General features: G+C 36.2%; 1 protein-coding gene across 1 annotated transcript in view; it reads right to left on the bottom strand.

Annotated features, from left to right (window-relative positions):
• The window catches only part of DCAF5 (DDB1 and CUL4 associated factor 5), a 51,281-nt gene that overhangs the window by 5,376 nt on the left and 33,730 nt on the right, over positions 1 to 12,175 (bottom strand). The window contains exons 7-8 of the mRNA XM_007424562.4: positions 8,100 to 8,166; positions 5,265 to 5,392 (exon numbers count right to left, since the gene is read on the bottom strand). Coding sequence (XP_007424624.1) covers positions 5,265 to 5,392; positions 8,100 to 8,166 — 195 coding nt within the window. The remainder of the gene's footprint in view (positions 1 to 5,264; positions 5,393 to 8,099; positions 8,167 to 12,175) is intronic.

Raw genomic sequence — 12,175 nt, 5'->3', positions numbered from 1 at the left:
AGTAGCCTCCTACCCAAAACAAAGGCTAATGGAAACACTGTTCCATCATCCAAAACAAGCCATGGCAGGTGGTACTACCCCTGTTTTCTGGTACTACCCTTCCATGTTCACAACTATCCTTTCAGGAGATGCAGATGGACCATGCTCCATCACTCAGAATATAAACAGAACTTCATTAAAACATAGCTTAAAGCAAAATCAAATTGCTGCATGAGAATGTTTCTTTATGGATCCAACTCCTTCGGCTCTTCCCTACGCATTTATATTTAACATGCTCTCCCATAATGGTTATTATTTCCCAATTCTTTTTAGAGCATATATCCTATTCTTCTATTTTACTCATTTTAAGAAATCTTCATCAATTCTAGCAAGAAAGATGGATATCCATAAAGAAAGAAAAAGAAATCAGATTTTTCTGTGGTTTAACCAAAGCTGCCTTTGAAATCAGTAGTTACAAACTCAGACCAACACATATGTAGGCAAAATCCTTCTCTATACTTGCCACTGAGCACAAAACAGCAAAACAGACTTGAAAAGTCTAAAACAGATGCCCAAGCCTAAAAATTAAAAAAAATTAAAATATCAATCAATCAATAAAATGATTGATTATAATAGAGTAATTTTCTTTTGTTACTGTGTCTGTCAGGTAGCTGTTTTTGGAGAGATATCTGCTATTCCTTGAATGTATTCCTCCCAGAGATTTATATTTGAGCATAATAGCCTATATGGGCTGTAAGGGAAGAGGTTTGCTCAATAAGCAGCCTAATTCAGAAACCTATTACTCAAAAACTTCATTCCCTAGGAGAAAATACAGTTAGTTATGGTTTATTTCAGTAAAGTAACTGAGGAGCCAACCAGCCAACAGTACAGTACACTAAGGAATATCTGTAGGGCATCTATTGAATTAGAACCTATCTAATGTACACAAATATACATACATATCCACCCTTCATAGTTTGTTGGAGAATTTGTATTTATAGAATAATATCAAAACCTAGGTGGAGAAAATTTAGTAACTGTGCACCTTTCACTTTCATGGCTATTATAAAATAACACTGGAACTTTATATCCTTTCTTTCTTGCATTTTAATCCCAACTCACAAAACCCTCTTTAAAAATCTTAACTCAGGAAGTAGAATTTTATAGAGTACATGTATGACTTAGAATAGTTAAGTTACATTTGGTGTAGAACTTAGATTTTGCAATTGTTAATCAGAAATAAAGCCCAACATAGCATCTCCATTATGAATGAAATCCCCAAATTCCTTTTACATGCTAGAAGCAGTAAAATTGCTGCAAGTATTTATAATTAGAACTAATATGGTACATCAGATAATCCTCTACTGTAAAGCAGAGATAGATGGCCTATCTCTATAGTTATCTCCATAGAAACAAAGGTCTATGAGTGTTTTGATTCTCATTAAAATATAAATAAGCAATACCTTATTCTTTTTCCTTCTGTGCAGTTGACAAGTTGCCATTGGCATCAATATTCAGTTCAACACTGCCCTCCTGCTGTCAACCTGTTATAGACTTAACCAGTTTTTCTTAATAGATGAACTTCCTAATAGCAATCAACAGTCTTCAAGAAAAGTTCTCTATGGTCTTCTCTGCTGTTTGCTTCACACTACATTTTGTTTAAAAACTCTTCTCAAAAGACTGCCTTCCACTTACAGTTTTTTTTTAAATCCTCTTCTATCAAGCCAAACCAAATTTACTATTCAAAGTCAAACAGAACAGATTCTTAACTTTGTTTTCTTTCACATTAGACTGAAACAAACCAATATTAATATCCTGTCTAAAAAGAAACATAAGCACTAGATAGATTTGCTTAGGGAGAGATTATAAAAATTATGAAAGTTCCTGGTGTAAGTTAGATGTAGCTATATTTCTTTTCTTTTTTTTTAATCTCAGGTCCTTAATTTCTTTGGTCTAATATTTCTTATTCCTTTTCTGTGATCTACATAATATTACAGTACTTACTTTTTACAGATGAAAAGTCCAGAATGGGGGGGAGGGGGAAGCTTCACCTTTTGATCCTAGGTGATGGAGAATCTATAAGGCAATACCCTGCACTTGCCTGCATTATACCAGATTGGTATAGAAATTTGAGAGTTGATAATCTGTAGCTGAGCTATTTTGGCTTTAAAGTGATTTTAGTGTCAAAATGCATAAGAACAAACCACAGATAAAAGAAAAACAAAACAAGATAGCTTTATAATAAAGGTTCTTTCACAGAGTTAATTGGAAGTTTATAAACAAGAAACATAGTCATGTTTCATCAGATACATGCTGGGAACCTACAGAAATTCTCTTTTCCAAAGTACTCAAACAGGATTATCTTGCAGACTTAGAGATTTGAGAGGACAGCCCCCAAATAGCAATAGAGCTGCAACAAAAGCAACAGAGGAGATTTTTGTGCACTAGTTCTTAATCTTTATATGCCATAGACAAAAGGGTGAGGGTCTGATGAAACCTATAGACTCCTTCTGAGAAAAATGGATTTAAATGCATACAATAAAATATAGTTTTATCCAGGAAATGAATTATGCTCGGATGTAGTTATCAAAATATTACAAAACAACAAATACGTAATATAGTAATCTGGGCTTCTTTATTAATCAGTTAAATCAATAACAAGACAATAGCCTTTTCAGGATATAATAATGTAGGCAGTGAGTTTTATTGAACTCCACAGTTTTGGAGTCTAGAAGCCTTAAATTACTCTGTTGCCTATATACATTACTGAATGAACAGCTAAATTTCAGTCAGAGGCTAATGAAAACAAAGTTGGAATCTTTTTTTCCATCTAAGTTCATGGACCCCCTGAAACCTATCCATGGACCCCACTCTAAAACCTCTGCATTAGACCAAGTACATTCGTGCACGAAAGATTCAGAGAATGAATCATCCCAATATCCAGTATCCAACAGGCTTTAAGTTCACACACCATAACTTTCCTTTGGCAAAAATTGATATAAACATAATTAGAATTCTGGAAAGTAAAATGCTATATAATATACTTTCTTCAAGAATCCATACACTGCCGCAGATCTTTGTTATAAAAATATGCAAGTATGAGTAAAAAAAGGAAGAGAAAGCAGCAGTAAGCTAGAAGAAAAAAAATCAGAGAGACAAACTAGAGTTTGCAACTGACTAAAGTTTTTCCACAAACAAAAATGACCTCAGTAAAGTGGGCTCTATAAACAGTTTTGAAGCTTCTCCGGAAATAGTAGGAAACAGAAATTGGTTGAAATTAATTCATGTGGACCTTGCTCAGAAAACTTGCTTGGCAGAATTCAGACAGGAATACAAGGCTGTCTTTGCTCAGCTCAGCATAAATCATGAGAGCTGAGTTTGAGAGCTGGACTTAGACAGACAAGAGTAAGATTCAAGTCCCTGTTCACACCTGAAGCTCACTGGATGACTCATTTTCAGCAGAATGCCTGTGGCACATGACTCTTTAGAAGTCAAAATGAGACAGATTCTGGACACCTTCGAGGACCATAAAGGTCGGTCTGTAGAACCAATACGGTGTTCCAAACACAGAAAATATGATGGAGTGAATCTAGTTCAGATAGCTTAGAATATTTATTTGCTGTATAATTCATGTTTTTACTCATATAAACATGGAAGGCAGCTTCCATTTAGAACAAAACTAGAATGCTTATAATAAAATCAATAAAATTAAATATAAATTAATGATCACAACCTTAGTGAAAGAAATATGCTTTACATTTGTTTTAAATACTGAGAGAATGAGGGCCAACCACACCTCTCTAAGGAGCACATTCCATAGCCTGAGAGACACATTAAGAGAAGGGGTGCTCCTGTGCACCCGACAGATGAGCCTCTGGCAATGGGTTTATCTTCAAAACGACCTCTCCTGCTGAACTAAATAATTGGGCAGGTTCATAGAAGGAGAGAGAGGCAATCCTTTAGCAAGTCAGCTCCTAAGCTATTTAGGGCTTAAAAGATCAGCATAAACATCTTAAACTGTGCTCAGCAGAAATCTGCAACCAGCCCGGATTCTTTGGTACAGGCATTATTTGATCGCTGTATTTTGTACCAGTTAAAAGTCTGGCTCTAGCATTTGTGGTGGTCACACATTTTTCAACAGTTGCAAATTCTTGAGAGTTTTCAAGAGTAATCACATGAAAAAGATGTTACAGCAGTCGAGATAGGATGTTATTAACACTTGGATAACCATCATTAAAGTCTGACCAGCTGATACAGATCAATATTGTTGCATTTACATAATTTGTGCAAAGGATGTTATAGACCGCAGCCTCTAGTTGTGCATCTAGTGACCGCGAAGGACCAAGGAGCCCTCTCAGACTATGGAGCTGCTCTTTCAGGGGGAGTGCAAACCTATCCAAACAGGTTTCACCACAATCCCACAATCCATTTTTACTTACCAACAGTACCTCCATCTTGTCTGGATTTACTTATAGCTTATTCACTCTCATTTAGCCCATTATAGAAATTACACAAGATTAAAGGGTACTGATTGCTAGAAATAAAATCATCTTTTTGCATAAGCACTATCTCAAACTCTTGTAAGCTATTAATATTTCACATATCAACTTATTTCTAGCTCTTTACTAAATATTTAGGGAGACAGTTGAATAATAAACATTTAGAGACATCAAGAGCAGTTTCACCCACTATGGATCACTTACATTTGCAGAAGTCAAAATGTGTTTATTTATTTATGATATTTTATGCCCTTTTTTTAACAACCAAGACAATGTACAGAAATACTAAAAACCCACCAATTATAGAGGAAAACAATGATTATGATTATGATTATGATTTGTATGCCCCCACATCTCATCTAAGCAGCTCTGGATGGCTCACAACAGGTAAAAACAATCTTTTAACAAGAAGTTAAAAACCAATATAGAAACATTTAAAAAACAGAAAATTATGATCAGTGGCAGAATTCATCCTACATCAGTTCAACACAGAGCTCCCCACCTTTGTGGGGCCCCCAGGCATGGTGGCAGAGCCATGTCTTCAGGGCGTCCCTAAAGGCTGGAAGGGTTGGGGTCAATCTAAGGTCCAGGGGGATGATGTTCCAAAGGGCAGATGCCACGGTAGAAAAGCCTCTCTTCCTGGGTTCCGCCAGATGACACTCTTTCATAGACGGGACCCTTAACATGCTTCTCCTGCTGGTTAAAGCTTATTAAAAGCTTAACCAATTTAAAAAGAAACCTTAAAAATCATGACCATGGGGAAAAAACAAACCACCAGAAACTCACCTTTATAATTTTTTCCACACCTGAGGAGCAGATCATGTAGGTATGGGGGTTAAATCGGACTTGGTTCACAATCGAACGGTGACCTTTCAGCACCATAAAGGCCCCATTAACCACTCTGCCAATCCCACCTGGAAAAAAAAAAGGTAGAATTGGGCTACTTTATATAAATTGGCTTGATTGTACTGCCAGTGGAATATGCCCTCTTAATATAAGCAGGCACTACAACATATAATAACCTTGAAAGTGACTGGTGCCATACCTCCATTATGAATTCAACTCCTCTCCCAATGGTATGCCATGGGAAATGACGAGATTTACATTTTCCAAGTCACATTCTGCCTCGTGGGTAGTGCCCCCATGTTATCCTTTGGAAACATTCAGAACCAACAGCCGCATTTATTACAGCAGTATAGTCAGGAGAAATGAGACACTAGATATTTGTAATTTGCTAAATTATGTAAATGCATAATTACATTATACAACAACCTCTGACAACTTTAGGGTCACGTTTACTTCCTTGAACAGACCATTTTATTCTATGTGTAAAAGAAAAGCTGTTATCTTACAATGTAAGATAACATTGCATAACATGCAAAAAAAAATTAAAATTAGATTTGGTATTAAAGAGAGAGAGGCAGACAGACGGACAGAAGCCACTGCCATATGGGAGAAGCCTAATAGCCCTTCCCTGCTCGTGATACTAAGAACAGAGTACTAGAAGAACATGCTGTTGAAATTGTAAGGGGGGATGAGTTAAGCATGCTGGCCCTCCCCTCTTGTTGTTGAGAATACGGTTCTAGAAAAAGACACTGTTGAAATCAAGCAAACTAACAGGAGGTGCAAATAATGAGTGAGTGAGTATTTGATTCAAGGAATAGGGGTGCTCCTTGACTGGGGACTTGTTGCTTCTGGACTGGCCATGCTAACAGGCCTCTCTGGCTTTTATGTTGTACATTGCTTAATTTTACTTGATTTAATTAGTAGGTTTTATAGATCTACTTTTCATTGTAAAGTACTGTAGTTACCTGTTTGGTATTCCACTATTCCCTTAAAAGTTAGTGCACCCCAGGTTTTAATGGGTCTATTCTGTACTTCTGTATATTCTAATTCAACTGGTATTCCTTTATTATATTTATTATTATTGATGATCATGCAACCCTGTCTTTGCTTGCTGTCCTCCATGTGTAACAGGTGAGTATCAGCAGTGGAGAGCCTCTATTAAGGAGGAAGAATACTCAAGTAAGTGGAGAATCTTTATGGATCTGTTCTCCATTACAGAAGCTCAGCCTCCATGTATATGTCACTGGTTAGTCTAAAAAACCAAGACTATTGTTTTTATTACATTTGTGTGATTTCTTGACCGAAATCTGTGCATAGATACTACCATTATAGATACATTCTATATTTATGTATAGGTATCATGCCTGTACAGTTGAAAGGCAGGTTCTTTCTTTTTAAGTAAAAACATAATGTAAAGTACAGCTAAGAAATGAAGTTGGTTTCTTTTATGAATTTATTAGCTGGCTTGAACAACCCATTCTCAACCTACTACCTACAAAATGGATGATTGTCTTTCTAGCTTACAACAGGGTTTTCACACTAACAAGATAAAATATGAGAAAAGTTATGAACACCAGAATACTGCATTATAGTATCAGTCCCATTGGAATCTTGTGAAAACTGCATGGAAACCCAAACATTCATCCCTGCCAAAGTGAGTGGGGATAAGGGAAGAGAAGAAAAAAACCTCTGCAGAAAGAAATTAAAACAAGTTCCAGAATGTTGGTGACTGGTTCAATAATGAGGCCACAATAGGGAATAGCATATTTCTGTCGGTATTTCAGATTAAGTGGTTGAAACTGAGAAGACTTTTGAACACAGTATGAAACTTAAATTTGCAAGGGAGACCTTGAAACGTCTGACACTGTTTCCAGTTATGGATCATCAGTAAGCAAAAAGTATGGAAACACAAGAAGCACAAAAGAAAACCCAGGCAGATATAAATGTAGTGGGTAGGTACTAAGATGGCAACGTATCCTGCATTACAGAGAACAGTACTCTATATGGAAACATCCTCTGTGGTATTGAAGAGTCATATTAATCTTCTTTCAATATAAAGAACTGTAAGAAGGGAAAACAAGGCCCCTGAAGGATTCCAGCAACAGTCTGCATTTGGACATATAGGTCACCTGATCAAAATCTTCTTCAGTACTGTGAGAGATACTGTATGTCCTTCTAAATTTGTATTTAAACATATAGTTAGCAAAAGAAAATGCCACAAGAAACTCTTGACTGTAAAAAAATTACTTGTTTCAAGTTTTTAAAATGTTGCTGTCACAAACCCAGATTATTTGCAGTTAAGTATGACATAATGTTATTTGCTCAGTCTGATTAATATTTCAAAGAAAAATAAAGCTTTGTTGTGGGTGAGGGGGTGGATTTTTATCTTTTTATCTCAAAACTACCTTGGATATTATTAGCATGTTGCTTCCTCATAGTACAAAAAGCATATCAAATGGGACAATCCGTTTGGCTCAACTGATGTTTAATAGTAGATTAAGAATCTGTTAAAACAAAAACAAGTCCAAACAAACCGCAGATTGTGGGGATGCTATTTTGACTGTGGAAGTTAAAAGAGGAAAGTAAAATATACCATCTGTCTTTTAAAGGAACTCCATTCCTGTGACTACATTTCAGATTAACAAATTACCCTCCTTCCACCAGCACGGTCAGGTAGTTTTCTTACTGATCTTCCATGTTATGCATTAATTCCAAAATACAACATTTCTTATTGGGAATAAGAATAAGGTCACCAGATTCCATACAAAAACTCACCAGCTTCAGGATCTGGAGGAATTCTCCACATGTATAAATTGAAGTCATCAGACCCCGAGAGAATGTACTATTAGAAACCAAAATATTATAAGTTACAAGAAGAGGACTATTAAAATACATGTGAAAGAATAATATAATTTGGTTACATAACACAGTTAATGTATGTTCTATGCTCCAGTGAATTAATATTGTTAAGATGATGACAGATTAAACACTGAAAATATAAAGACTAGGTACCTACAAAAAGATTACAATCCTATGTATGCACAGTGATTTAGAAGTGCCACTGAAATTATGGGAATGCCTCCCTAAATGTTGTATTTATTCTTTGGGTATTCTTTATCATTCTTTTACTTGTGTAAGAATTTTTCATATGCTACAGGTTATATGTATAAAAATCTATTATACATTTCTAATTCCCAGGAAGAATTATAGCTCAGTGACAAAGTAAATACTTTGTCTTAAAACGATTCCAGGTTTGTAGGCAAGCTAAGAGTGCCTGTAATTTTCAACTACAGTTACTGTAGACCTGTATTTCTGAAACTTGACAACTTTAAGATGTGTGGATTTATTTCTGAAACTTGACAACTTAAGATGTGTGTATTTCTGAAACTTGACAACTTTAAGATGTATGGACTTCATTTCTGAATTTCTGAAACTTGACAACTTTAAGAAGTGTGGACTTCAACATGCTGGTTGGGGAATTCTGGGAGCTGAAGTCCACACATCTTAAAGTTGTCAAGGTTCAGAAACAGTGCTATAGAGTGATTACAGATCTAATGATCTGACAGGCTCATGAAAAACAACTTCCTATTGTTCCTTCTATTACATCCAAATTATATAATTATATGTTGTTGTTTTTTTACCATTGCTGCATTCATTTTTTTACAGAAACAGAGCTGTCTCAACACATTTTACAGCCCATCATGACTATATTATCAGATGTAATAGATCTACTTCAGAATTTAATGCTGTGTTACATAAAAGCCAGAGGCACACTTCTCATAGGATACAAGAATTATAGTCAATAATGCTGCATGATGCCTAGTGGTGAACTTGACATATCCTTCAGCTTTTCACCCATATTGGTAAAATTATTATTGGCCCAAGCAGGCACTTTGGTTGCCTCTGCAATGGTGAAACCTTATATAGAATATGGACTGAAAAGTTACTGCAGATGTTCCCTTTTGATGGCGTGTCTGCTCAGCAAAACTGGAGACTTACTTCTTCTGTTTGCAACCTTTTGAAAATATCTGGTTTTTACAATCTTTAACTGGTGCAAACAACTAATTTTACATATTTTTGTAGAATTTAAAAATCTTATGACATATAAAAAAACCCAGTACAACTAGTTGTAAAACCAATGCAGTCTGGTTTTTTAAAAAATTAGGATATCTTTGTTGAAACACTTAATTTTTATGCAAAGCTTTCCCCCAAATTCTCTCACTCTACACTCTCTGAATAAAAGGTTATCAGGTCCTTGATACCCATAATTTCTTTAAATGACTGGTCTGCTTAACAGAAAAAAGAAAAGAAAATGCACAATTGCACTTACAGATGAAGAATTTGCAAACATTGCAGAACTATGAAACTGCTAACATACTAGATATTTACTGCTTCAACAGAAAATTAAACAGTATTAAACTGTAGTCTAATATAGAGCTGTAATACTTTATTCAATAAGCTAATCCTCTCTGGAAAAAAAGAGTTAGTTTTTACCCCCAACATTGTCAAAATTTAAAGCCAAGGCTGCCCCCACCTTTATTAGATTTATCAAACACACTGATTATTCTCTTTCAAGTACAATTTTAGATTTTTTTGTAAGAGGAACGCTTTTTCTGCAAGAACTGTGTAAATGGGGTAATGGATAAATAACACCAAAGTAACTTTGAAGAAATGCTGCCAGGACAATCTCTTGGTGCAATAATGTCCAGAATCTGGTAGCAGGGAGTGAACTAGCTAGACTAGTGTTTCTCAACCTTGGCCACTTTAAGATGTGTGGATTTCAACTCCCAGAATTCCCCAGCCAGCCATGGCTGGGGAATTCTGGGAGTTGAAGTCCACACATCTTAAAGTGGCCAAGGTTGAGAAACACTGAGCTAGACTGACAAGGAACACTGGGAATACCTATCAAGAAGACTCTTTCCCAAGTTTTTACTAAACATGCCACTAATCATAGTGTAACAGAAATTAACATCTCCCAAGGGTATTCAAATTTAGGCAGTCTCCCCAGGTAGAGGTAGGACTTTGAATTGTGCCTGAAGAAAAATGAGCAGCAAGATTAGCTGATAAAACAAACAGATCACACACTATCTACAACCAATAGTCAGTAGCCCAGCTGTACTTTTTTGAAACAACCAAAGTTCAAAGGTATGTTCATTCTGGAAATGTGAGAGAAATAATCAAACTTTTCTGCTATCCTTAGCATATTTGTAAAGTTGTGAATTCAAGCATCAGTCTGATGAAAAACATCCTAAAATCGTGTCTGAGCAAAATTCTTAAGCAATCAGTGATTAGCTGGGGGGGGAAAAAAAACAGGACGGGGGTGGAGGGAAGAATTGGCTTCCAGACGACAAGCTGCTGATTCAGAAGTTTGCCTTAGATGGAAGAAATTCCCAGGCGTGGTTAATAACTGTGGCATGAAGCATCAATCCCAGAACAATAAACATGTCTCAAATGTTTAGAATGCGCCATCCTACGTCTGCTGCCTGGGGTACCTTGTGGCAAATTCTTCTGTGCTCCCTCCCACCTCTGCCCCGAAAGTAACTTCATATTAACATCTTATGCAAACTAGAATATGAGGAGGAGTAGTTACTCTGATCTTGTAGCAGTGGTTTTTCTGCATTTTATCTGCTGGAGGAAAAACTCAGCCTCCTGTCATTTTTACATTTCCTTCATTTTTTTATGGAATGCAGAATATAACCATCCTCCCCACCCACCCCAAAACAACAAAAAATCCATTTTTTTCCTGGGGCTACATTTTCCCTGCTTTCTTTTTCTGTAAACATTAGTCCGGATTGAGGGATTTTCGGCAAGACTCCAAGGCAATCAAAGGCTGCCATACTAAAGCCAAGTTAAGAATGAGATGAAGGGCAAAAAGCAAAAATGTTGAAATGTATTTCATTATAAAGGTTAATTAAAAATTCTATGGAAAGATACCCTTTTTCTAAGATTTTTCCAAATTTCTATTCATGTTGGCTCTTTCTTAACAAAAGGACCCACCATTTTGCAATCATTTTTTAAATAAAGTTTATGAGGATTGTTGTTGTTAATGCACACACATGCACACACAATCTCAAATACCCTAATATCATCCCTTCTCCAAAAGCTGAAAAACTGGCTTATGTATAAATAAAGCTGCAGTGCGCATGCCATGCTAAACCAGGATTATGGCAAATTCTAATATGCTGTGAGCTTCCGCATTTAGCCTGTTTGCTTCCCTCTTCACTCTTCCCACCAACACAGCAGCTAAACTAGCCAGAGATCAAAAGTTTGTTGTGACATATAAAACACCAGGAATGTCTTTGTTTCCCATAGGCAAACCAGAAGTTGCAACAAGCTCAAGTGTACCATTCCGGCTAGTAATGGGGACAACATTCCTAATTCTAGCTTCTGTTCAGTGTAGCTGCTCACATCATGGGGATGAATGCTAGAACACTGGCACACATCTCACAATAATTCAGGATTTACTAAGCCCTGGACTACCCTTGATGTTTGTTCAGAGGTATGTCCCTCTACATTGGGAAGCAAAGCATTTACTTTCAACAATACATTCTTGTGTGGTCAAATTCTCTCTTTCCATAGAACGAAAGGTATTTGTATATTTTTTCAGAAACAATCCACTCATCCTAATCACTAGATCAAAGATAAGTACAATTAAACCTTTTTACTACCAAATTGCAGTATATTAACATTGGGCTCCCACCTACAGGGATAGATCTTCCACTCAGCAGAAAGAAAGTCATTATAAAGAAAAACCTGAGCTATGTCAAAAAGACAAGTGGAATATTTTTAGGACACCAGAGCTGCCTTAGAAGCCATTCATTCATTCATTCATTCATTCATTCATTCATTCA

This window comes from Python bivittatus, unplaced genomic scaffold, assembly GCF_059951505.1.
Source record: "Python bivittatus isolate LINGU-HERP-01145 unplaced genomic scaffold, Pbiv_v1 ctg000480_np1212, whole genome shotgun sequence".
NCBI lineage: Eukaryota > Metazoa > Chordata > Lepidosauria > Squamata > Pythonidae > Python > Python bivittatus.
Note: the sequence above shows the minus strand (reverse complement) of the source record. Positions and strands in the feature narration are given on the sequence as shown.